The sequence below is a fragment of the Myotis yumanensis genome, unplaced genomic scaffold, assembly GCF_028538775.1.
Source record: "Myotis yumanensis isolate MYYU_CA2020_CCGP unplaced genomic scaffold, mMyoYum1.0.hap1 SCAF_8, whole genome shotgun sequence".
NCBI classification, from domain to species: Eukaryota; Metazoa; Chordata; class Mammalia; order Chiroptera; family Vespertilionidae; genus Myotis; species Myotis yumanensis.
This window is the reverse complement of record NW_027223759.1, coordinates 85945842-85972332: the sequence shown is the minus strand read 5'-3', so window position 1 is coordinate 85972332 and position 26491 is coordinate 85945842. Positions and strand designations below refer to the sequence as shown.

At 58.3% G+C, this 26491-nt stretch overlaps 1 protein-coding gene across 1 annotated transcript in view; it reads right to left on the bottom strand.

Moving 5' to 3' along the window:
• The window catches only part of GLI2 (GLI family zinc finger 2), a 225570-nt gene that overhangs the window by 28444 nt on the left and 170635 nt on the right, over positions 1-26491 (bottom strand). Inside the window, exons 3-5 of the mRNA XM_070423488.1 lie at positions 25588-25693; positions 5476-5678; positions 2460-2645 (exon numbers count right to left, since the gene is read on the bottom strand). Of these exons, the coding sequence (XP_070279589.1) occupies positions 2460-2645; positions 5476-5678; positions 25588-25693 (495 nt within the window). The remainder of the gene's footprint in view (positions 1-2459; positions 2646-5475; positions 5679-25587; positions 25694-26491) is intronic.

Here is a 26491-nt window from a genome sequence, read left to right as displayed (position 1 = left end):
TGACTGCCATTCACGCGCGTGCTCACCCGCAGACGCAGAGGTCTGCTCCCTTGCAGCCATGCTCAGACCCAGAGGGTAGACACAGAAGTGCCAGCCAGTGCAGTCGGAGCTCCTCGGGCCCCCCGAGGCGGGCATGGAGGACTGGCAGCTGGGCTGGGCAGGACTGGGGCATTGTCCCGGGAGATGTGCCAACTGACCCGGGTCCTAGGACACCGTGCAGGATGGAGCCAGGCCGGCCTGCAGGAAGGGCACTGCAGGCAGGAGCGGGGAGCTGTCCAGGGGAGTCTAGATGCAGTGGTGGCGGCAGTGCTGTGTGCCCACCTTCCCAGAACGGCCTCTCGGCTCAGGCTCATTGCCTGCCTCTCGTTGATCACTTATCCCCTTGGTCACTCGGCAGTCACACCCTGGGCTCCTAGTCACCCTTGGGGTGACATTCAAACTGTGACATGGTTCCAGTGGTCTTCCCCCCAGCCTCATCTTTCCCACTTGAAAGACGGAAAAAAATACTGGTGGAAAGAATTTAAATTACCGTTAACTGAGCACATACTACAGGCCAGGCACCGAGACAGGTTCACACACAAGATCTTATCCAGTTCACATAGCACGCAGGGCTGGTGTCACTGCCCAGACCTTCCTGGTCCCACCTCAGCTCACTGCTCACCGCCACCCTGACAAGCACCCTGGTGTGGCCCAGCTGCTTTGGGCTGAGCTGGAGCACAGCTGGTCCAGGGGGCTCTCCCTGAGGCCATGGCTCACCGGCTGGTCAGATGTGCCGGGCTGCCTGGAGGTGGTGGGCCCAGGAAAAGCCAACGATGCCAGTGACAAACAGATCGGGGCTTGGAACCCTGACTCGCCACCTGGGCATGTCACCTGGGCTGGGAACCCGTTGGCTCATTTTAAGTAGGGGCGTCACGCGGGAGAATGTGTGTGAGGGCCCAAGTCAGAGGCAATTCTCCTCACAGCAGGTGCTTGTTCCTCTCCTGCCCTGGGGGACACCTGCTCCACCTGACCCTGCGGCCAGTTTCTCTGTGCCTGCCCACCGTCCAGCTGGCCCAGTACATCCACACTGAGACCCTGGGAGGTGGGACCGGTTTGGGACACACGGTCCAGTTTTATGCACTGTATGTGGTTGTCTGGTTTCTAGCTTTGTCAGGTCAGGGGTGCACAACCTCACCACCTGCTGTCACCCTCCGGTTCCCATGGGAGCACCCGCAGGGATGGCAGGAGGAGAGAAGGGAGCATGTGGCGAGCACACACTGGGCCAGCAGGCTGGGCTTCACTCTCTACACCGTGTGCCTAGTGCTGGATAAACACCGCCCTGGGGGAAGCATGGGGAGGGGGTGCGGGGGTGGGGTGGGGGGCAGACCCAGGGAGCAACTTCCCATCACGTCCCTCAGGGAGCATCGAGAGTAACACGGACAATAAATGAGGGGAGGCTGCAGTGCTCGGCCCGCACACTCTTTGGGGACAAGAAGGCTCAGGGGCTCAGGAACCGCCCGATGGCTCCTGCGAGTGCGCACTGAGCGGGCAGAGAGAGGAAAGCCAGCGGGGGTGGGGAGCGCGTCTGCAGGCCTCCTGGAGGGGGTGCAACGCAGCCAGGCCTCAGGAGTGAGGGCATGGCTCTGCCCCAGCCCACGGATGGAACTGCGTGGGCCAAGTCCCTGGGGCTGTCCCTTTTCCCTCCCTAACTCCACATCTGACCTGGCAATGAACTTCCGGCTCCACCTTAAATCTATCCGATACATGACCGCCTTTCCCTCTACTAACCCACCGCTGCTTCCCCGCAGCTCCTACATCTATCCTCAGAGCAGCAGTCAGAGTGAGGTTCCTTTTAAAATATGTCGGACCTCGTTACTCCTCTGTCCAACCCTCTCTGAGGGCCCCATCCCACTCCCCACGAAAGCCAACGTCGTACCAAGCCCCGAGCAGCCTGCAGAAGCAGCCCCAGAACGCGGCACCCCCCTGCTGCCCCGCTCACGGGGTGCCAGGCGCACGGGCCTCCCGGCCGCCTCGTGAGCTCCGCAGGCCCGCTGCCTCAGGCCCCGCACCTGCTGTTCACCCGCTGGGTCACTCTGCCCGCATATGTACACACGGCTCACTTTTTTCAATTCTTGTTCAAATATCACCTCCCCCGTGAAGGTTTCTCGGTTTCCTCATTTAAAGTCACGCCCGCACTGCACGCGGCCACCCCCTCCGGCTTTGCCCGCCTGTCCCCGAAGGCAGAGGTGTGTATTTCATCCCCTGCAGTGTCTGCGATCCCCGAGACACTCACTGAGTATTTGTGTGAGTGGCTCAGGCCTGGGCCCTGTGGACACAGTCCTGGCAGGGGTTGGGGTAAATCCAGAACCATCCTTAGGGCTCCTTACCCCCAAAGGAGCAGCAAGCGCCCGCCTCAGCCCCTGGGGGCACCGTCAGCCCCATCCCATCCCGCCCCTGCCACCACCTGGCCCAGCACTCACCGTCCACTGGATTGAGGTAGTCGTGGAGATGTGGGGTGCCAGTGGCGCCCCCCGTCTGCAGGAGCAGGTCCCCGTAGGATGTGGGGTGGCCCGCCATGAGGGCCACCTGGTGGTAATAGTCGGAGGGGTTGGTGCCTGCCGGGGGGAGGCCAAACAGCCCCCTCTCCTTGAGGTGCTCATGGACCACTGTGGGCAGAGAGGAGGGAGAAAGAAAGAAGCCGTCAGGATCTGGCAAAGGAAGAAAAAAGAGACCTACCGCCCGGCCTGAGGAGTTCCCCTCAGTGTCCTGAAGTCCATCCCTTGTCCTCTGAGCGCCTGTGTGCCCCTCCCCCGGCCCCATGTCCGCACCGAGCAGGCCAAGTGGGTGGGCATGTTGCTGCCCATAGGGCGGGGAGGCCAGCCGGCCTCAGCTCTGCATTCCTCCACTTCACCAAAGCCATAACCCCACCCTCTCCTTCCCCTCCAAGCCCCGCAGAAGCCCACAGCTCAGGTCCACAGGGCCCGTGCTGCAGCCGAGGCTTCAGAGGAAAGATACAAACGAAGGTGCCAGGGCAGCAGACGGTGGGCTGCCTGGCAGTGCCACTGCGCATTCCAGGTGAGAGCACAGCCGAGAGCTGCCGGGCCTGGCTAGATAGAGTCCCTCGCCTGCCACAGGCCACCAGCTCCCTGTCCAGTGGCTGCAGAGCGGGCTATCTGCCTCCAGCCCTCGCGCAGCCCTGCCCGGGTCTTAGCAGAGACAGGACGGGCACATGTCAGTTCTCAGGGGGCCGGGTCCTCAGGGCTGTGGTGCCAGGGAAAGGACGGGGGGTTTGGAAACTACACATACCCAGGGCGAATCCTAGCTTGTACCAGGTCTGCAGAACTGGGGCAATAATGCCCACTACTCCAGGTCTTACTAACGATTGTAGCACAAGGCTGTGCGGAGCGCCCGAGGGTCTGTGCAGGTGCAGCGAGAGGGAGTCGGTCACTCTCTGATTTTACTGTCGCCACACCGCAAGCAGGGTCGCCTTTACCTCCCTTAGCTCTTAGAGGGCCAGGGGTCCTGCCCAAGGTCACACAGCAGGCGGCTGGATCTAGAGCTCAAGTTCCCAACCACTGCGCCCACACCCTGCCATCAGTCCTGCAAATACCAGGGGAGGCCTCCTGTGGCTGGAGAGAGAAGCTGGCAGCAGAAGAGGCTTCCTCCTCCCCCTTGCCCCCCATCTTCTCTTCCTCCTCCTCCTCCTCTCCTCCTCCTCCCACTCCTCCATCTCCTCCTCCCTTCCCCATCTCTTCCCCTCCCCCTCCCCATCTCCTCCTCCTCCCCCTGCCTCCCCCTCTCCTCCTCCTCCCACTCCTCCATCTCCTGCTCCTCCTCCTCCTCCTCTTCCCTATCTCCTCTGTGTCCTCTAGAGAGAGCCTGGTCTCCAGCCCCGGCGCTTCAAGGCCCCTGCCTGTCGTCCATGAAAACGCCCTTGTCCCTCTCATCGCCTGCCCCCTCCTCCCTGAAGTCTTCCCCAGGTGCCCATTCACCCTCGGGCACACATGGCCTGGCAGATGCTGCCTCGTGCCAGCAGGTGCTGGGCTGATGCTGCCCGGTGGCCGGACAGGCTCCTCAGTCTCCTGGGGGCTGGGCCAGGGCCAGTGAGGCCTCAGAGGGTCTGGTCCACTGGAGGGGGCAGGGTCATGCAAAATAGCCACAGCCTCTCTGCTGACCCATCGGGCTCTCATGGGTGTGGGAGCGGGTAAGCGGGGGTGGTAGGAGCCACCTCAACGTTTACATCAAAATCCGGCCTGAAGTCAGTGCTCGGTCAACTCGAGTCTCCCTTGAGGGCAGCCCGTCCCGCCACTGGCTCTTCACAGGCCACACGGCGGTCCCTGGCCCGTAGGTCCCCGGAGCATGCTCGGCTCCTGGCCCTCCCTAGACACCCCACGCTCCCCTAGCCCCTCCCCCACAGTGAGTGCGCTAGCTCCCAGGTGCTGTGACAAGTGAGCGAGCCTTGGTGTAAGCACTGCTAGCATCAGGTTTACTCCCGCGCGGCCTGGAGGCCAGAAGCCCACAACCAGGTGCTGCAGCGCCCCCCGCTCCGGGGCTGTAGGGCAGAATCGCTCCTGGCTGCTCCAGCTTCTGGCTTCCTTGGCCTGTGCAACATCATTCCCATCTCTGTGTCTTCTCACCTGTGTGTCTTGTAAGGACACCTGTCCTTGGATTTAGGCCTGAGTGGACCAGCCCGGATGATCTCATCCCAAAATTCCCAAGGGAACCACTTCCACAGAGGCCCTCTCCCCAGCCAGGCCTGCTCTCCGGTTCAGGATGAGACCTGGCCTTTCCCCTGGGGGCACCACACAGCCGGGGACACCACATGTGAACATCAGGGCCTGCACCGTCGTGCTCCAGCCGCCTGGCACGGGCCATCAGGAGAGGTGGGGCACCGCCCGCTGTCCACGAGGGGAGGCAGGCGCAGCACACACCCCCTTCAGACACCTCAGCTCGGTCAAGGCCAGCCGGGACCACGCAGAATGCAGGGCTGGGTTCTGACCCCGAGCAGCAGTGTCAGGGCCCGTGGCTGCAACCCTTTGCCTGGTGCGGTTTCTCTTCGGTGAACGGCGGGGGTGGGGGGTGCGGGGTGGGGAAGCGGTGCCGGAGGGCACCTCCTGGACCCGGGAAGGCTGAGTTCTCTCACTGGGACACTTGGGCCTGGAGCTCAGCTTCACTGTTGGTCACACCGGGAGGTGGGGGAGGTGCAGCTGGGGACAAGCGATGGTGGGCCGTGGTTCTGGGGCCTCTGCCCGCGGGCTCAGTGCACGCAGCCATGGCCTCACTGGCATTGACTGCGGGTGCAGGGGAAGGTTTCGGTGGACAGGTTTTGAGAAGATTCACCAGGCTGCTTATTTTTTTTAAACTTTTTTTTTTCAACTACAGGTGACATACAGCATTATGTTAGTCTCAAGTGCATGAGTGATTAGACACTTATATGCTTTAGGAAGTGACCCCGTAAGTCCAGTACCCACCTGACACCACACGGCTGTTACTCACCGTCAGCGGGGCTGAGGCCCCTGGCTGCAGAGATCGTGGGGAGCGTGGGGCTGCTGTGCATGGCGCGGAGGTAATGCTCCATGTGGGGGCTCACGTACGGGTGGGGGGCGTTGAAGGGGGACTCCCCAGGGCCGGCCGGGTGGGGGGAAAGCCGGATCAATGAGATGTCGGAGATGACGGGGCTGCCACTCAGGGCAGGAGGCCTGCAGAGAGAAAGGGGAGCTTTCTAAGGAGGCGTGGCCTGCTGGGAGCCCCGCACGCAGCGGGACCCAGGGGGCACCTGCACTTGTCATTCGGTATCCAGCATCGTCGTCACCCTTCACGAGTCCGAACTCTCACCCAGCCCGTGAGTGCAGGAGCAGCACCTGCACGCTGGCGAGGCTACCCCCACCACCCCGTGTCGGGGCGGAATTCTCTGCACACATGGCTGGGTTTGCTGGGTTTGCTGGGCCATGGGCTCAGCAGGGCGCCCACCTGTGCAGGTCGCCATTGCTTCCCAGTGCGCTCCGGGCTGCATACACAGCGGTAACAGATCCATCTTTGTTGAATGAATGACTGTGTGCATTCTGCCCATGTGTGAGAAACAGAACATGGAGATACTAACGCTAGAGTAGAGGCAAAGTGCTCGTATTCCTAACAGAAATGAGAAAAGGAGGAATCGGAGATGCCCCAAAGGGGAAGCTCGGCTTCAGGTGGGCAGTCCCTGGTGTGAAGCGCTAGGCCGGGATCCGCTGTGAAGGAAAAGGTCGAGATCCAAGAAGAGCTTCGAAATAGAGCTGTAATTAAGTTTGGAATATCATTCCAACTTCCCTTAGATCAGTGGTTCCCAACCTTCCTCATGCCGCGACCCTTTAATACAATTCCTCATGTTGTGGTGACCCCCAACCATAAAATTATTTTCGTTGTTACTTCATAACTGTAATGTTGCTACTGTTATGAATCGTAATGTAAATATCTGATATGCAGGATGTATTTTCATTGTTACAAATTGAACATAATTAAAGCATAGTGATTAATCACAAAAACAATATGTAATTATATGTTTTCCAATGGTCTTAGGCGACCCCTGTGAAAGGGTCGTTCGACCTCCAAAGGGGTCGCGACCCACAGGTTGAGAACCGCTGCCTTAGACGAATTCCTTCCAAGGCTACGAAGCCTCCCTTCTCAGATGTCCTGTCGACTGTGGCCTGCCTTGGTTCCTCTGGTCCTGGCTGGCATGGCCACCACCCATTTCTATGTCCCGTGGCTGGCCCTCGAGGAGGTGCCAGCTCTGCTCAGTGTGAGGACAGGACTTCACACAAGACCTGCTCGCCAGGGCCTGTAGGCAGCTGTCAGCATGTGAGCTGCGGGGGCGTTGAGCAGTCACCTCCTCCCAACACACCCATTAAAGAAAACACACCAAGTCGCTTGGGAATGAAATTCACCAAAATTCAGTTTTCAAGTGTTTTCAGAAAATAGGGTCTCTCTATGACTTGGCAGAGTGCAAAGAAAAGAATGTGTTAGAATCACACAAACCTGGATTAGAATCTCAGCCTTTAACAGCTCAAACTGAGCAATTACTTTAACCTCCCCTAGCCTCAGTTTCCTCATCTGTAAAATAGGAATAAAACAGTATCTATTTCATAGGGTGGCCAGGAGGATGAAAGTCCCCAAAATGGTGACGCAGCTGTCAGCCTGCTGTTACAGCAGCAGCACCGCACTTTGAGGGAAAAGCCCACAAGTGCCCAGGGGGCCCTCAGTCTTCACATGGGGTTGATGGATGCAAAAAGCTGGCACTGTTAGAACTGGTTGCTTCAGAGGGAAGAACGTCTGCTGGCTGGAGCAGAGCTGAGATCACAGGGAATGTTCAATAGTGCACGCAACTGCGCTCACAGCACAATGCCAACCGGGAGCAAACAGCTGCCCTGCAGGTGGCTGAACAGCTGGGCCAACACGCTACTCGAGGCTGCTCCCTGGCCTGGACATAAGCATTCTGCAACCTTATTTTCTAGCTTTCCCGGATGCGATTACAATGACGTGCGGATCCAAGGAACTCTCAGGCCAATTCCACGCTGCCGCACGTCTTGGCCTCAGATGCCTCCCTGCGCCCTGCACCTCGCTGGGCTAATTCTGTGTCCTCCCTGTAAGCCCAGGTCAGGGGTCCTCCTCACCGGGATCTGCCCTCTCTGAAGCACCTTCCTGGGCACTGGCTCTGCTTCCTTCTCCCTGCTTCCTTCTCCCCCGCACCATGTACTGCTCTGGTCCTGGTGGGTGGGTCCACCTTCCAGTCCTGCCTGGGAGCAGGGCCTGTCCCGGGTACCTCTAAATGCTGCACCTGGCAGGGGGCTGGCATCCCGCAGAGGCATTCTTGAAACCAGTGAGGGCTGCAGGTCTGTGTGCCGAGCTCTGAGCGTGGTAGAAGGAAGCCTTTGGGATAAGTCGTAAGTCGCAGCCTCAAGCTGTTCCTTTCACAGGCCGCCTCCAGAGGCCAGTCCACGCAAGGAACTGCGCTAAGTGTGAGGGGCTCAGGAGAGGGCTTAGGGCAGGGGCTGCCGTGTGTCCAGGGGGAAAGGGAACCTAACATTCCCACCACAGGACAGGTGTGAGGACTAGACTCAGAGACTGTCACCATGGGGCAAGGAGGATGCCTATGGGGGGCCCTTGGGACAGACCTGGGGTGGGAGGGTAAACGTTCTGGAAGGCTGAGGGGAAGAATTGAGGTGCTCCCCATTCTCAGACCCTTTGCTCCTTCCCCAGACACTCGGGGCGGGCCCACAGGACGTTGGTCAGGGTTGTGTCACAGCAGCCTGTGGTCCTAGGGAGCCTGCCCAGGCCTCTGGCACTGGGGTTGCCCTGTGGAGCCCACTGACCACAGCTGAGGCCCTGAGACAAGCCGTGGTTACACGGGAAGTTAAAGCGCCATGTTCGGGCCCAGGGCAGCCTGGGTGTCTGTGAGCTGACCCCACTCCACGGCCAGGTGAGCCTCTCCCAAGTAGGAGGCTGGATTGGGTGGTGCCTGCGCAGTATGCGCCACAGTGGGGCCTTCCTGGGGGGTTGGAGCCCAGTCCAGCTGCAGAAGGTGGGCTCGAAGGTGGCAGGTGGGGCCTATTTCCCCGCAGAGAGCAGCTGGGACTTCTGTCTCCACTCTCAGAGCCCACGTGGAAGAGGCAGACCTGCCAATCAGGTACGCAGTGAGAAGTTTGACAAAGGCTCCAGCAGAGGAACAAACTCCCTAAGTGTCTGTAAGTATGAGGAAAGGCTTCTCAGGGAAGGTGAAATTTGGCCTGGGTTCTGCAGGATGAGTAGGAGTTTATGAGGAAGCAGCATGTCCAAAAACAGGATGGAATATGAGGATGTGTGTGTGTGAAGCTTATGCCTGGGGGTGGAGCACAGCCCACAGGGTGCTTTGGGCTGGATCTGTATTGGACCCATGTCCCCGCTTCTGCTGGGGGAGGGGGTGGGTGGCATGTGACCGAGACCATCCCTTGTCCCCAGGCACCTGGGATAGCAGCTTGGGCTGAGCCCTTCGAGAAGGCAGTGCTCTCTGTCCACAGGGTTAAGTAAGCAGGATGTCGGTGTGGAGCTGCTGGGGACCGTGAGGGGAGAGGCCAAGACTGAGGATCATACAAGGGACATCGGTGTTGAGAGATGGAGGACCAGTGTGTTGAACTGAACCCTGGGTATGGCTCCAGCTTCACCAGAAGCTAGTACCTTGGCCTTTTCAGTATCTGAGCCAATACTTTTGTTTGTTTAAAGCAGTTTAAGCTGACTTTTTCTGTCTTAGGCAACCGCCAAGGCCTTTCAAGGCAACCTTGGCCAATACGCCTCCCCTCCCCAGAGCGATCCTAAGAGGCAGACAGTCCACTCTGCCACCTGCAGGATGTCATGCCCACAGCTGCTGAGGGAGCCACACTGGCGTCCCTGTGTGGCCATGAGGCACAGTAGGGGGCTCTGGGTAAGAAACACAGTCACCACCTCCTGGCTCTGTGCGCACGCGCTGGTGACGGGCGGCAGCACTGCAGCAGGGCCCCGCCTCGCCAGGAGGAGGAAGAATGGACAATGCAAGTGGAGGCCTCGCTGGCCGGTGGCTGTTCTAGCTGAACTGGACACTGCCCTGGGGAAGCTGCCTCGGGGAAGCGGCTGCAGGGAAGCTGCGAACATTCACTGCACAATGGGGGCATGCAGCACCCCCAACTGCAAGCAGGCTTCTTGTCTCCATTTCACAGAGGGGAACTGAGGCTCAGGACAGGAAGCAGACTCGACCCAGTGGCAGAGCTGGGATGGACACTGGCCTTCCTGACTGTGAAGTCGGGCTCGGTGCTGTGACGTCTCCAAGGTCCACTGGGAGCCAAGCTTCTGCCTCAGCGTCTGCCTGGAGGAGCTCACCTTGGCATCACCTTGGCCCAGAGACGCGGATCTGAGGCCCCTAACCAGCAGAGCCGTGAGAGGCCACCTCAGACGGTTTCCATGCTGACCCCGGGGTGGTGCAGGCTTAGAGGAGCCCCCACAACCGTGGGAAAAGCCTGGCCTCTCTGGATTCTGCCACTGAGTGTGGACCTGGGTGGGGCCAGCTGCGAGCCTGCGCCTGTGCCTGCAGCAGGACGGGCAGTGGGCCTGCCTGAGGGTCGCAGCGAGATGGGCTGAACTCAGCGCGGAAAGTGCCGTGTGGCCCTGGGCGCTCGGTAGGCGCTCAGCCAGTCTCGCCACCCCCTTCCTTAGGTTCAACAGGTGAGTAAACGCAATTGCAGAGGGTGGAGGAGTGGGCCCGGCCCACATCTTCCACATCACGTCCCAGGCCCCTTCCCCATGTGTTGGCTCGAGACTTTTGCCAGGAGATGAAAGGAGAGGCGAGGTGATGAGGAGCCTTCCCGGCCACCTGTACTCTCAGGGCCACCTGGCTGGGCCGAGGGAGCATCCCTAGACCCAGGGAGACAGGCGTCCCAGGTCCCTGGAGCTGGGCCAATGGGGACGGGGACGCGCTGCTAGAGGACGCGTGGCCTCCTCAGGGCTCAGAGTAAGAGTCAGAGTAAGACTTTGCTTGGTGGGTGGAGGAAGGAGGGTGTCTGACCACAGCACAGCCAGAACCAAGGCCCAGGGCAGGAACCAACGTGCTCCTCAATACCTGGAGAGGCGGGGACGGAAGCTCAGGGGTCGGGCCCTGGGCCCCACCCACGTGCCTGTTTGGAGAGGCAGACAATGCAGGGCTGAGGGGTGCTGACTCACCCAGACTCAGCAGGAGCCGCTGGGCTGGGGCAGGCTCTGCCCCCCAGGGGTGGGAGCTGGAGGCAGGACCCTGGTACCCGGGCGACGCCCCTCCTGGTGGCTTTGTGCAAAGGCCTCCGTGCAGGTTAGCAGGGCCGGAAGCAGGCAGGAGTGGGCCCTCTGTGTCCGCTTTGGCCCAGTGACGTGGATCTTAGGTCCCTAACCAACAGAGCCGTGAGAGAGTACTGACCTGCTGTGTAAGCCGAGCTCGCGGTGACCGGTAGGAGCTACTGCGGGAGTGAGCGCAGGGTCTGGTGTGGAGCAGGCCCTCGGAGGCGGGACTCGCCCTCATTATCACCTTTCTCCCCAGACCTCAGCTCCCCGAGAGCAGGGCCGGGTGCTATTTCTTGGGATAGCCTAGCTCTCATGGGTGCTCCATCAAGGCAGGCTGGCAAGGCAGGCAAACTGCCCTCCTGCGGAAGGGCCTCCAGGCTCTGTGCGCCACCCGCCCACCCCCCCAACCCCCGCACACAGGGCCTGGGACGTGCCTTCCCGCCCGCCGCCGGGATTACACGGTCACTGACTCCCCACAGTTGAATGCGCCCTGCAAACAGCCCCGACATGCCAACCCTCCTGCCCCCAGGATGGCTTGCTTGCACGCACCGGTCCCGCCTTTGGGCTGAGATGCTGCCACCCACCAGGATGGCAGGGCCATGGGAGGGGTCAGCAGGCGGAGTGGGCAGGCGTGACCCTTATGCTGCTGCCAACCTGCTTGGGGCCGGGCATCCCCATCTCAGAAACACCGGCAGGTGGCCGTAGGCCCATGGCCGCTGGAAGGAGAACAGTCCCTGAAGGTGGCCTTGCCACCCCGAGCTCACTCACCCCCAGGCTAGGGCTCCTTAGTGCCAGGGCTGGGGGTTGGCAGGCGTGCCTGCTCTCACCCAGGCATCCCCACAGCACGGGCAGCACCTGCTGCCGTGGGCCCCCCAGCAGACAGAAGACAGCTCCACCGGCTCCCCTGGGGGCAGTTCTAGCTCCTCTTCCAGGGGTTTGGTTTTGGGGGTTTTGTTTGATGTGTGAAACTGTATGTTGGCGAGCCACTTCCACGTTGTCCAGAGATTAATTTCAAAAGTTCCAGAAATCAAGTCCTTTTAAAAACATCCTCAGAGGTCTACCATTGCAAGATGCTGGTGAATTCTTAAGAAAAGCACTGGAGAGCTGCTCCCGCCCAAACCGGAGCCCAGGTCGCTTGTTGCGTCAGTCTGCACGTTGCTCCGGGACTGGCCGCCCATCCGTGCAGTGGAGGCTCTGTAAACCAGCAGGCAGGCACCCTAGAGAGCACTAGGCCCCGCCTGCCATTCACTGCTCGTGCACATGTTCACCCATTGCTCCCTCCACCAGCCAGTGCTCATTCAGCACAAGCCACTGACGGCCCTGGGGCAGGCTGGGGGTCCGAGGGAGACTCAGCCAGGCTCCACACTCAGGAAGTTGGGCAGGTGGTCACAAACCTGACTGACAAGTGCAGCACCAGGAGTGGACACCTGACATTCCCAGGGTCCACCCTGAAGCTACACATGTACAGATCCCAGCAGAGCGTATGAGTGTCTGTGAGGCTGTGGGGAGGACAAGCTACCAGGGTGTGGCGATGCTACTGCTGAGCAGGGTGCCCCAGGTCCAGCCATGAGCTCAGGGAATTACAGCCCCCCAAGCCTATAGTCCACAGGGTTGCCTTGACAAAAATCAGCATGCTGGGACCTGTGGGGTTATGAAGAGAGTGTGGACACCGACTGCAGCCTGCAAACAGAACAAAGGGTGCTGACACAGCGAAGGGTGGAGGGAAGCATTCACCCACTTTGCTGGGGCAATCTGAGAAGGCTTCCTGCAAGAGGCGGCATCTGAGCTGGGCCCACACTCTTAGAGAAGAACAGAAAGAAGGCCTGAGTAGTGCAGGCCTGGGGTTCTGAGACAGAATAGCTGAGCAAAGGGCAGGTCATGTTGGGGAATAGCTCACACAGCCCAGGGCTGAAGCTCTGACCAGACAGCTGGGCAGGAGGAGAATATGTGGAGAAAACCCTAAAGCAAATGTCGATAGCATGAGCTACGTTACAACGGGAACTTCTCTGCACCCAGAGAGTAAAGAGACCAGGCCCAAACTGCGAGAGGTTATTTACAGCGCATATAACTAATCATGGAATGCATGGTCTTACAACATAAAATGCTCATTCAAATCGATAGGAAAATGACAATTCCATAGACAAATGGCTAAAATTGCTGACAGGCATTTCATAAGAAGGAAACGTTATCGGCCAATAAACAAAGGATGCTCAGCGTCTTTAGTAATAAGGGAAGCAGAAAATTAGAATCACAGGAGATGCCACTTTGGCAAAAATGTAAGTGTTGATAACATCATCCTGGTAACAAGGCGGGGGAGGGAGCTGAGCCCTCCAACCTGCTGGAGGGGTGAGGTCAGCACAGCCACCAACAGAGGCCTGGCACATCCGGGAGGGTGAAAACGTCAACCCTCTGACGCGCAGTCTCGTTCCCAGACGCTGGTGGGGCCCGGAGGGTGGGACAGCAGCACCTGGCAACATGCTCCAAAGAGCGAAGGCACAGGCGCTTGCCAGCTGCCTGCCAACACTGAGCAGCGAGTCTGATGAAGTGGGATCCCCAGCATTAGCGGGCGAGTCTGCAGGAGCTGCGCGGAGTGAAGGCAGGAACACACCCGCAGCGGTCCCCTTTCCGCACAGCCCACCAGGCAGAACCGAACAACGCGCTGCTGGGCATCGCCTCCAGGCAGGCGCTACAGCGGCCAGGGGACGACAAGCTCCAAACGCCGGAGGTGGTACGGAAGAGGCTGGGCCGGACAGCGGAGGGGCGTACGGACCTGCGAGGTGCTGCCCTACCCCTCGGCCTGGGCTGGCAGGGCACGAGGGTGTATGTCCTTATATTCCCACCATGCTTTTGCTATTCTTTTGTATGTCTTTGACATTTAATAAGACCAAATTTTTACAAAAGCACAGCTGGGTGGAAGCTGGCTTTGGGCGAGCAGTTGGCTGAGTGGATGGGGTTCCGGGTGGGAGTGGAGTGGCCACAGGCCCATCCGGCCTGCTCTGTGACCGACACACATCTGTGCACGCACGGACCACCGACCCTCGGCTCACCCTGTTCCCATCACAGCCCGCACACTCTCCAGCCTGAGCTGAGTGCCAGCTTTCGGCTGTCAGGCCCTGCGGAGAGCCGCAATAAAGAAATCACTGTTTCCAGTTGACAAAGAGCAGATTTCTTACTAAGTAAACACTGATGTTTTCGTAGGGAAATTAGGTTATAAAATTGCGCCTACAAAGGAGGTCATACAGATGGACTTGGTTAAGATCTCGCCACACGGGCAACAGGGGTTAATTCAATCGCCCACCCTTTATCACCCCCCACCCCTTGGAGCAGGAAGAGTGGAAGGTTATCAGCTCTTCAAACATAAAAACCAAAAGCATAAAAACAAGAGGAAGTACCTGGGAGTCTTTTCCCCTCGTGGAGTGAGGATTGCTGCGGAGCTGGGCGGGGGACGGGCAGGCGCAGGCCGGCCCGGGGAAAGGCCCTGGGGGAGCCGGTCTGGATCGCCCTCTGCAGTGGCCTGTGGCCTGGGCTAAGCTCCACCAATGGGGGGACCTTTGTCTGTAAGAACAGCCCTTGGCTGAGCAGAGCTGAGCGGAGCCTTCCAGAAAGTCAGTTTCCTGTGTCGCAGGGCAGATGTCAGGGTGCTGGAAGGGGAGCCCTGGGTAGGAGGGTAGGAGTGAGGCATGGGGTTGGGGACTGGGTTTAAGCAGAGAGCAGAGCTCCGTGGGAGGGAGGGCCCTACGGGACACTCCCGCACTGAGAGTCCTCAGCTGGGCCTGACTGGCCAGAGCGGTGTGCGGCATTTCCTTCCCTGGACAATCCCTAAGAGTCTAGGGCGGGGTGCTGCCGACTTCACCCGGCCTTTGAGGCCATTGGCATATGCTTTGAAAAGGCGCCTCTTTCACATGGGCATGCAGCAGGGACAACCCGCAAAGGCAGTGCAGCCCCGGGCTGTGGGGGATGGAGAGCGGCGGGCCTCCCGGCCTTTCTGCTGGGGAACCGTCCATCCCTGGTTTCCTGGTGCCCTGGTTCCCTCTCCCGCATACCACCCTGTAGCGGCCCAATTTCTCCCCCGTCCCCCTCCCAGCCCAGGAGATCCTCATGGACAGCAAGGCGTGCTCCCTCGGGCCTGTATCCCCACCCAGCACCTGGCACAAGGCTGGCACACATAGGCACTGGGCGGGCATGGCCACAGGCACTGCCCCAGGAGTTAAGCAACAACTAATCTCTTTCTACTTTGCTTGGGCGGGACAGGTCACATTCACGTTTCAGAAGCGCAGCTCCTGGAAGGAGAGGATATGCCCAACCTATTTCTCCCTCATGGCACTGTGTTATCCACGCAGCGACGCTGGCTGCAGCGACGAGGCCTGCAGAGCACAGCAGCAGGGCCAGGCAGGGCACTGCTCCCGCATTCTGCAACACAGCAGCAGTGACCCTGAGCCACAGCACTTGGCCACAGATCAGTCCGGCAACAACGACTCAGGCGAATAAACTAGTGCTTTCTGGGCACGGCTGTCGGCTTCTCCCGTGAGTGGACAACCTGGACATCGGCAGTGGGAGAGACGCCCCCTCGGAGGGCAATCCACCCCACCAACACCTGTAATTTGCCATTAGTGATTCATTCCTTGGGGCTAATTACTGTTGTGTTTCCATGCTTCCCAGCAGGGGTGAGACACTGTTGCTCTAACACATGCTCTGCGGTGCCCCGTCCTCTCCGACGACGACCATGGCACGGAGGAGCGCCAGCGTGCGGTCCGAGCTCACTGACCAGCTGAGTGGTCGTGGGAAGCCCTTCGATGCTGGGAACCTCAGTTTTCTCCTCTAGGACTTGGGGAGAACATCGCCCACATTCCAGGGTGGCGGGAGGACTGGATATGGTACCACCGGCCCGCACCCAACAGAGTGCCTGGAGTGAAACGGGCGTGTCCTGTTGGTGTCCACACGAGACCGAGGAAAGTACGTGACTGTCCGGCGCGCGCTCTGTGCCAGAAGCTGTTCTGCAGCTTTGCACACTCGGCTAAGCCTCATGCCCACCAGGTGGGTGCGGCTGCGTCCCCGTCTTAGAGGTGGGGACACAGAGACTCACACAGGTCACACAGCAGCCCCAGGACAAACGGCAGGTTGTGAACTCTGCCCCACGCTGTTCTGCCGACATCCACCGGGGATGGGATGGGAAATGGCCAAGACGAGGGGGGCTCTAGCAGGACAGGAGAGGGCCCAGCGGATCACCTCTCACCTTGCAGGACCGTTCCACTGGGCAGCCCCTCCCAGGCCTGCCTCATTTCTGCACATCAAGATGGGCTTTGCTCCGGGCCCCTCCTGCCCTGGGCTGGCCACACGGGCTCTCTCTAAAGCCCAGAGCCAGGCAGCGTCTCTTCTGCGAGAAGCCAGCACTCATCCAAGATCAAAGAGCAGGCCGCCTATCAGACACGCTCCTCATGAAACTTTTACAGGCCGGCCTCCATTATGAATGAGCTGTCTGTGCCGCACCTTCCCGGAGCCGGGGAGCCGAGGCTCTCGGAGCTCGGGGTGGCAGTGGGCCTCCGGGTCAGATTTCCCAGGTTCCCATCCCAGCTGTGCTGCTTACTAGGAGGCTGTCGCCGGAGGAGGCAGCCAGCCTCACTCTGCTGGGTTTCCCTACTTGACAAGCAGAGTGGCAATGCGCCCTCCTGCTAGGGCAGTGATGGCGAACCTCTTGAGCTCGGCGTGTCAGCATTTTGAAAAACCCTAACTTAGCTCTGGTGCCGTGTCACATATAGAAATTTTTTGATATTTGCAACCATAGTAAAACAAAGACTTATGTTTTTGGTATTTATTTTATATATTTAAATGCCATTTAACAAAGAAAAATCAACCAAAGAAATGAGTTCGCGTGTCACCTCTGACACGCGTGTCATGGGTTCGCCATCACTGTCCTAGGGTGTCGATGAGGGGAGGGGATACGACCCAGAGGCTGTGACTGCCCAGAGAGGGGAAGGCCCTGCCTGGAGGGTCTCTGAGGCCATCACATCGCTGTGAGCCAAGGCCCCACATCTCTGTCACGCAGTCCTCACATGGCCACAGAGGCTGGCACATTGGCCCTACAAACAGCCTGGTCCCAGGGTTTCCGGGCTCCGTGTGCCTGCTGTCCAGCTGCTCTGGAGAAGTGGTCGGCCACAGTGGGTTTTTAGGGAGTGCTCCCTGGAGACAGAGGAGAGCAAGGAGCCCGGGGGAGGGGGGGGAGGCGGGGAGGGGAAGGCGGTGGCGGCGACGACAGTGGTACAAGACCCGGGTGGGTGACCCCAGGCCCACGCAACCTCTTGGCCCAGGAGCCAGGTGGACTTGCCCTTCGGAAATCTCATCTTCCCACAAGTTTTTGAAAACCACAAACAACGTCAGAGCTCTGTGAACCATGAGCCTGGTGTGTTGTGCCAAGAATCAAGAGGAAAATGCCCACATATCTTTCGGTGCCCCCCCCCCCCCCCCGCCCCCGCCCCGCCTTTCCTCGGTGACTGGCTGAGGACAGAGCTGTCAGGCCCACGACAATACAAGTTAGTCACAGGCTGCGCAAACATGCTTGCTGCTCTCAGGACGGCGGACAGTCTTCACGGAACACTGACCTTGGAAAAGCCATCTTCCAAGGACCCGGCCTGGAGGTTCATGAGCTCAGCCAGCAACAGCAAAGAAACGACTTTCTTAAGAGCACACAGGGAGGGCTAAGCACCCCATTAATATGCAGGTGCCGGCAGCAGGCATCCTCACAGCGCTCTCAGGGGCCTCTGGGTAATTTGCACGTGTGACAAAGTGTGCGGATGATGGTGGGAGGTGGGTACTCACACCCACCAGCTGGTGTTCCTCCCTCTCCTTAAAGGGCTGGAGTCAGCATGTTGACTTTGCATGAACTGAGAGGTAAGCCCCAGAACCATCTGTCCCAACAAGTGCCCCCTCCCCTCCCCTGAGCAGGGTGGCCTTAGGCCGTGACCGCTGCCGCGACCACAGCTCCTGATCTGCAGGGGAGTGGTTAGGGGTGGTCGGGTCCAGAATCGAGGCAGGTGCTGGGGGTCGTGGACATCTCGGTCAGGTATGGAGCCGGTAGCAGGAGAGAGGAGGGGACTGTCCTTCCAATGGTTGAGACGTCACTATCCACTGCTCCCCAACCTGCACCCCAATGTGCTCACCTCCTCCTGCAAGTTGAGAATATGAATCGATTTTGGTCAACTTGAGGACATTGGATCTGGGCATAGGTAATGAAAGGAACAGGGGATCTTTAATACTCCCAGGTGTTACTTCAGAGTCCTCATCACTAGAGCCACGCCCTGCGGGCTCTGACTCTGCAAGGCCAACAGACATCATTGGGCCACTTTCGTGGGTACAGAATGAGCAAGGCAGCCTGTGGGCACCTGTGAAGTTTGGCCTGTGGGCACCTGTGAAAAAGCAGATTCCCAGGCCCCGCCCCAGCCTGAAAGAACTAGAACCTCTAGGGCAGGGGCCCAGGAATATGGGTCTTTAAGATACACCCATCAGGAGAGATCGAAGATGGCGGCATAGGTAAACACCGGAGATTGCCGCCGTAAACAACCACTTCAAAAATACAACTAAAAGTCGGAACGGACATCAACCAGAACCACAGGAAGGCTGGCTGAGGAGAGACTCTTCAACTAGAAGCAAAAACAACAGCATTCCGACGCTCAGAGGAGGCGTAGTGTGGAAAATTTAAAGGTACGGTGGTGCGGTGGTGAGGTGGTGCGCGCGCAAAGCGGGCTGGCGGCTGAGGGCGCGGTTGTCGTTTTCAATCAGGAGTGAGTCTCAGACTCTGGGCTACAGATCCGGGCGAGTCTCTAGGGACCCAGACTCAAACGGGAGAAGCGGGACTGTCTGGCTACGGCCCCTCTGAGGTTTGCAGCGGCCGCTGGGACAGAGAGGCAGAGCCCCTGGGGACGGACTGAGAGCAGCCATAGCTGCTCCCTCCCCCCACCCTGTTGATCCCGCCCCGCCCAGGCCCTGCCCAGAGCCATTTGCCAATCGCCTCAGGCAAAGGCTGGATTAGCGCCTCCCCAGAAGACAGACGTTTTCCGCACCGCTGATTCCTACAGCCAGTCGGCATGGTGGTCAAATCCCTCTAGTGTTAACTACAACAATTAAGGCTTGGCTAGAACAAGACTGCGCACAGAGACCACAAGGGGGTGCACCAAGAAAGCATAAAAGATGCGGAGACAAAAAAACATGACAGAAATGGAGGATATGGAGCTAAGAATCGCAATTTTGAGGGCTTGCCATAAATTTGTGCAGAGCCTCACGAAAACTAATGAGACCCTCGATGCTACGATAAAGAAATTAGAAAGTAAGCATACACGGACTGAAATAAAGAATATTATACCCAATAGCAGACCAGAGGAGCTCAAGAATCAAACCAAAGATTCGACAAAAAACACCCAATTGGAAAAGCAAAATGAAAAAAGAATCCGAAAGTGTGAAGATAGTGTAAGGAGCCTCTGGGACAGCTTTAAGCGGTCTAATATCAGAGTCATTGGAGTGCCAGAAGATGAGAGACAGCAAGATATTGAAAACCTATTTCAAGAAATAATGGCAGAAAACTTCCCCCACCTGGAGAAAGAAATGGACTTACAGGTTCAAGAAGCGCAGAGAACCCCAAACAAAAGGAATCCAAAGAGGACCACACCAAGACACATCATCATTAAAATGCCAAGAGCAAAAGACAAAGAGAAAATCTTAAAAGCAGCAAGAGAAAGAGGCTCAATTACCTACAAGGGACTACCCATACGACTGTCAGCTGATTTCTCAACAGAAACTTTGCAGGCCAGAAGGGAATGGCAAGAAATATTCAAAGTGCTGAATACCAAGAACCTACAACCAAGATTACTTTATCCAGCAAAGCTATCATTCAGAATTGAAGGTCAGATAAAGAGCTTCACAGATAAGGAAAAGCTAAAGGAGTTCACCACCGCCAAACCAGTATTATATGAAATGCTGAAAGGTATCCTTTAAGAAGAGGAAGAAGAAGAAAAAGGTAAAGATACAAATTATGAACAACAAATATGCATCTATCAACAAATGAATCTAAGAATCAAGTGAATAAATAACCTGATGTACAGAATGAACTGGTGATTATAATAGAATCAGGGACATAGAAAGGGAATGGACTAACTATTCTTAGGGGGAAAAGGGGTGTGGGAGATGCGGGAAGTGACTGGACAAAAATCATGCACCTATGGATGAACACGGTGGGGAGTGAGGGTGGAGGGTGGGGTGGGAGCTGGAAGGAGGGGAGTTATGGGGGGAAAAAAGAGGAACAAATGTAATAATCTGAACAATAAAGATTTAAAAAAAAAAAAAAAAGATACACCCATCAGACCTTCAGCGAGGTTTGAGAACTGCTGCACGAGGTGTCTCTAACCTTCTGGCTGGAAGTGGCTGGAATGGGTCCTCTCTGAAGCCCGGGGCAGGGCTGGGATGGGAAGGACCCAAGCGACACAGTGAGTGGAAGGTCAACGCCCACCCCAGAGCCAGGAACATGCGCTTCCACCTTCCCGGCAAGCGCACGGGTGAACCGAGCCCCAGGCAGCCTACACTCCCGCTGGCAGGACACTGAGGAACGGGGAGCCTGGCCGAGGCCCTGCCATGTCTCAGCCTAGGTCCCCACGACACCTGGGTGAGCCAGTTTCCAAGGGCCAGGGCCCAGGAGGACCACAGTGCCCTCTCTCCTGCTGACAGTCTCCAGGCAGTGGGGAGCGCGGGGCCTTCTTCTCACCCTGAGAAAGGGCTCCCAGAGCCTCAGGAGCATGTCCCGGGGGGTGAGGGTGACAGGTGGGGGTCACAAGAGAACTCTGCCTGACCAGCAAGAACACTCCCTCCAGCCATCTGTCTCCCCATCACCTGTGGTTTACAGGTAAGAGGTGCGGCACCAGGAGTCCAAGGGCAGGGCCGTTCCCCTCTGGAAGGCTGAGCATTAGCAAGCTCTGCAGGCCTTGTCGGTCTGTACCTCCTGCTGCTGAAAGGACAAAGTCCTTCCTGGGGTAGAGACCCTCCTCTCTTCATCCCCAGTGGTGACTTCCTCCGCCCAATTCCCCACCTTCCTGTGCCACAGCCACCGACAGTAGTTCGTCCAAGGGCATGGCACGGCCTGCCCCTGCCACACAGGTCCCGTGCCTGCAGACAACCTCCTTCTCTGATAGGCCAATGGAGGAGCAACAGTGATAACAACCATTATTAGCATCTATGAATGTTTCCAAACTCTCACTTAAATTACCCCATTTAATTCCCAAAGTAACTCAGTAGATGGCGTAGGTACCCTTACTACGCATTATGCCCTTTTACAGATGAGAAAACTGAGGCTCATTCCTTCAGCTTGGTCAGCACTAGGGTACAAGCCCATAGAGCCGGGCAGGGCTGCTGACAGCAGTGCCCCTGCAGGCCGGGCAGGGCAAGGAGGCCACGGTGGAGCACTGCCCGGAGTCCTGGGCACTGGCGCTCCGTCACGCAGCGACTGGACCACGAGAGCCAGAGCGGACCAGGTCCCGGGTGCCTGCGCACAGGCCTGTGCATGGAGCCGCAGGCAGGAGCCTCGAGGCGGGCTGACAGGAGACGACACCGCGCCTCATTTGCTGGGCAATGTTTGTGTAATTAGGCACATTTGCTGCTGGCAAGGAGGAGGAGCGGCCACAACAGCGGCTTCTGGATCGGGCTCCACCAGGCTCCCCCATACTAATCCCAGGGCCTGGGCCACAGGGGCTGCTTTCCTCCTGAGCTCTGCCTGTTTCTTACCTGGGACACTGAGGGTCGGGGTGAAGGGGAGGGCTTTGCAGCAGTCACCTCGTCCCCTGTGGCCTGGCTGGGACCCAGTGTCCTGAGGACAAGGTGGAGCCACTGGAAGCCAGGCCAGCAGGATGCGGGGAACAGTGCTGCTGCCACGGCCGGGTGTGAACGGAACAGCCCTCCTTGGCTCCTCAACCCTCGAGCAGAAGCAAGCCCAGCAGCTGTGCAGGGCATGCCCTGGGGGTGGGGACACCTCTGAGCCTGTGTCTGCACCCTCGAGCTGCAGATTTAACCCACCTCGCAGGGCCACCGGAAAGCGAGGGAACAGCAGACCGGCTCCAGGGCACAAATTCCTCACGCCCTGTACTGTGCGTGGTGATGCTGGGCTCACCACTGGGACTGGTGATCCCAAATGAGCTGGAGAACGACCCTCCTAAGCCCTGGGACCTGGGAATGGGAGCTTCTGCGGGAAAGAGCCGTCACAGACGTTGAGTTCAGGACCGTTCTGGGTTGTCCCTCGGCCCTCAACGCAATCACAGGTGCCCCGATGAGGGGGGCAGAGGGAGAAAGGACTGCAGAGGAGGACGGCCACGCGAGGACAGAAGCCGGGGAGAAAGGCAACGCAAAGAGAGGCAGGGCCTGTGAGCCAAGGAAAGGATTCTCTCCTGGAGCCGCCAGGAGGAAACGGTTCTCCCGACACCGACTCCTCCAGTCCTCCGGCCTCCAGAGCTCCGAGTCCAGATCGGTCCTGGTTAACCCACTGAGTGAGGCGCTTCCTCACAGCAGCAGCAGGAGACTCAGCGCCCTGCAGTTACCCAGGGAAGTGAAAGCACCGCCGGGCCAGTGAGGGACAAGACCGTTTGTGCAGGCCACTGGCCCGGCCAGACTTCTGCGACCTGCCATCGTCACCTACTTCTCCAGGTGCTCTGCCCACACGCTGCGCCTCCCTGCCTAGGAAGGGGGCAGGCCCAGAGGGCGGATGTGGCCCGTGTCCAGCCCAGAGCTGGTGAGGGCGAAGCCTGGAGAAGACGCAGGGTGACCTCCTGCCACAGCTCCACTCGCACAGGGAGGGACAGCACTAGGGACCCCATTCAGCGACCAGGCCCTGCCTGCACAGTGTCTCAAACCTGTGCCTGCAGCAGGTGTGGCACATGCAGACCGTGGCCTTGCCCGGAGCTGACTCCGCAGGTCCAGGCCTGGGCACCTGCATTCCTGACAGGCTGGGAACCACCGACCTAGGGGCAGTGCCCTCACCAAGGGTGGTCTGTGCTCTTTGGATTTGGTGGAACCTGCCCAGGGGTGCTGGAGTCACACATGTGCTCCCAAGAGAGGCCAGTGTGCGGCCGAGGGGCTGGGCTCAGGGGCGGGAATGGGATTTCTAACTCCCCACCCCTACGTGGGTGACCCTCATGCCAGCTACTTATCCTCTCTGTGTTGCCTCAGTTCCTGCACCTGTAAAGTGGGGTGACACGAAATACACTCTCATAGTGCTGTTGAGAGGAGTGATATGAAACAGGAAGTGTTTAACAGTCATAGATCAGAGTTAATCCGAGAAATCGCATTCGCCATTGGGGGGACTTCTCCTATCAGCTCGGGGGAGATGTGAGCCGGGATGTTCCCCTGCAGTGAGGGGCCTGCCTGGCACCCCTCGGGGAGCTCTCCGCACTGAGCACGCCTTCTCGGCCCTGGGGCCCCGGCAGGGAAGCACTTCCCACAGGCCTGCTGTGCCCAGGACCCGTGTCGCCGAACCAGCCAAACATGTCTCAAGAGCAGAAAATCAGCAACTCCAGCCCCCTTCTAGAAGGGACTCAGCTCCCTTAACACGCTTAGGTTCCCAGATGCCACCAACTGAGCAATTTCCGGGGAGCCACTTGCTCCAAATGTACGCATCTCTCCAAAGCTGCTGGAACTGGCCTCAGTCCCCGGCAGTAGCCGAGGCCTGCGAGGTGGGCGGGCTGTGGTGGGCGCATGGCTGCAGCAGCAGGTCCTGCCTCGCCCGTGAGAACCAGCCACATGCGCCAAAACGTGTCGGAAGACAGGGAGACAATGTCCACATCTGGGACAATGGGAACAACACACTAAACAGTGATAACCAGAGACTGTAACTCACAGACCATCACAAATATCAGTGCATTTATTTGGAAGAGAGAAATGGGGAGAAGGCACCGCTAGCTGTTCCTCACAGAAGCATTCTAGCAGATAAATGTGGGAGGAGCAACGTGCGCGGAAAGGCGGCACTTGGCAAAGACGGGTAACGCCTGTTTCTGACAAGAGCCGTCATGGAGGCTGCAGTTTGGGGTGCCAGGGTGATGAGGAGGAGGGTATGCACACATTACCAACGTGACTGCTTCGTCATTACAGAGCAACCAACCTCAAACCGGGGAAACGCACCTGAACTAAGCGGTCACAACTCATCCAGGGTGAGAAGTATCCCTTGGTGTGCCCCCGGCAGGAAGGGCACAGCAGCGCTTTTCTCATTATTCCCCAAAACAAATATTCTGAATTTAATCTGAGGCAACATCAGACAAGCCCAGGAGGACGTTTCATGCAGTAACTGGGCTGCCCCCTTCAAAAATGCCACGGTCATGAAGAGAGACCGAGCGACGGTCCCAGATTAAAGGTGATGATAGAGATAAGACAACTAAATGCGAAAGCTGGGTCCCGAACCAGGGAAAAAAGACATGAGCAGGCACCTGGCCAGATCTGGGAAAGACCCACAAGTTGGTTCCTAGCACATTTGAGGAAGTGGTGAAGGGTATTATGGAAATCTTTGTACTATTTTTGCAACTGTTTTCATATGTCTGAAATTATTCCAAAGTAAAATACATTTTTAAAAAGAAAATAAAAATCCCAGGTTTGATCTGCTGTGGGGAGGACAGGAAATGAGTGCCCAGAAACAGGAGTCACCTGAGGTCGGGTCCCCCTCTCAGTCACCTGCTCCCGACCAGGCAGAGGGCGTGCTTTGAACGTAGTGAGTGCTCAGCAAGTGTTCACTGCCTCCACTCGGTCGGGAGCCGGGAGAGCAGTGGGTGGGATGCATGGAGGGCTGTGCTCTCAGCACACAGTGATGGTGCGCCTACTGTGCGCCAGCCTCTGGCAGAGCCTGCTGGGGGGCAGGTGTGAACCCACGGCGTGGTAGTGCGGTGGAATCCAGGGAAGGGTCCCACATGGTGTGCAGATCCCAGTGTCCCCAGGAGGAGGTGCTCCTCGGCCGAGGCTTAGAGGATCTGAGGAGACGCCAGGAGGAGGCCGGGGCCAGTGGGAATCGTGCGCCATTCTACGCAGGCTGGGCAGCTGGAGCCGAGGCACAGGAACGTGCGACAGCGGTGTGAGTGCTGGAACCACAAACAGCACGTGGGCAGGTGAGGTGGCTGGGTCAAGAGGCCACAGGGCAGCTGGTCCTGTGCAGTAGGCCCCTCCGGGCAGGTGTGGGAGCAGCAGGTATGTTGCGGGGAGGGGAAGATCGTGGCCTCTCTTTGAAAGCAGACACGGGGGTAGCATGGGCATGGCTCATCAGGTAATAAAGACCAAGAAAAGTGACATCGGCTACAGGCCTCAAGAGGTGTGGTGGGACAGCACTGGCGTTTCCCTACCTGCGGTCTCAAAGCAGGATCAGGAAGAGGCCCGTCTGACTCTGAGTTTGTCCTTATAGTAGGGTGACCCCGGAACTCAGTGTCCAAGTCGGGACACTTCAGAGAGCGAAAGGGGTGTGATGAATTATTATGCCTGGACAACATGTAAGGAAGGTCAGCACACTTCTATGGGACCTTTGGCCCGAAGGGGCTCCCACTGCCGGGGTACAGAGCCCCAGGTGCACATGGACCCGCCAGGAGAGTCGGCAGCCTTGGACGTGGTGAGGTGGGAACCAGAGGGAGCTGGGTGTCCACATCCCACCCACACAGCCACTCAGGGTCCCGCTCAGTGCACCCGTGGGTGGCAAAGGTGACGATGCAGATCAGGAACTCCGAAAAGAAAGACGGAGGCAGGAGAGGTGGCCGGGGCTGGCAGCCTGGCTTCCCGGTGCGGGGAGGCTGCACGCCGAGGCGGCGGGCCGAGGGCAGAACTTACCCGTGCACGCCGTGGGCAGAGTGAGGCTCGTAATGGTACCTTCCCTCCTGGTGTCTCATGTCAATCGGTAAGGGAGCATGGAACGGTGGCAAAAGGTGCTGCGGCACTGTACAGGGGAGAGAGACAGGACTTCAAAACCTTGCCTCTCCCTGGAGAAGCCATTTTCAAAGGGCTTTAAAGCTCAATGAATTTCAGAGCAAAAGCAGTCAGGACGGGGGGCTCCGAGGTGCCCGGCTATCACACACCCACGAAGAGGGATGAATAAATAATCAAAGTCAGCCGGAGAACCTACATCACTCACATAAAAGATCCCCAACCGCGCTCTTGACAAAGACAAGCAGCTAAGCGCTCTTTGAACTCGGGGAGATTACAGGCTGGGCCGCAAATCAGGGCTGACAGAGCCGACAGGCTTCTGCCCATCCCGGCCTTGGCTGTGTGGCTCCAGCAGCCCTGGGTGACGGCACCCACGCCAGCAACGGTCACCCGGAGCTCTGTGAAGCCAGGGCCCGCTCCGCTGCAGCCAGCAGACACCTATGTGGGCATGTTAATTCCCCAGCTCTTACCATTAATTACTGACCCTAAGCGTGCTGGCGGGGCCTCTGAGCTGTAAATGCCAACGCGTGAGCATCAGTTTCCAGAGGTGAGTCAGCCCCTGTCTGCACTTGGCCTGCCCTCAACAAATCATCATGGTAATTGTAGGATGCTCTTTGCTTATTAAGAAAAAATTCCTGGGTACCCTGGAGGCAAACGTAATTATAGGTGCCAGGAAAACAAGCCTCTTTAAAAAGTAGTTAGACTGGAGAAAGGGCTAAGACGTGGAGATTTCTCCACAGACTCACTCACGCAGAAGGCCTGGCCAGTGGGAGTCAGCGGTGAGGCTGACCTGCTGCTGACTGGCTTTGAG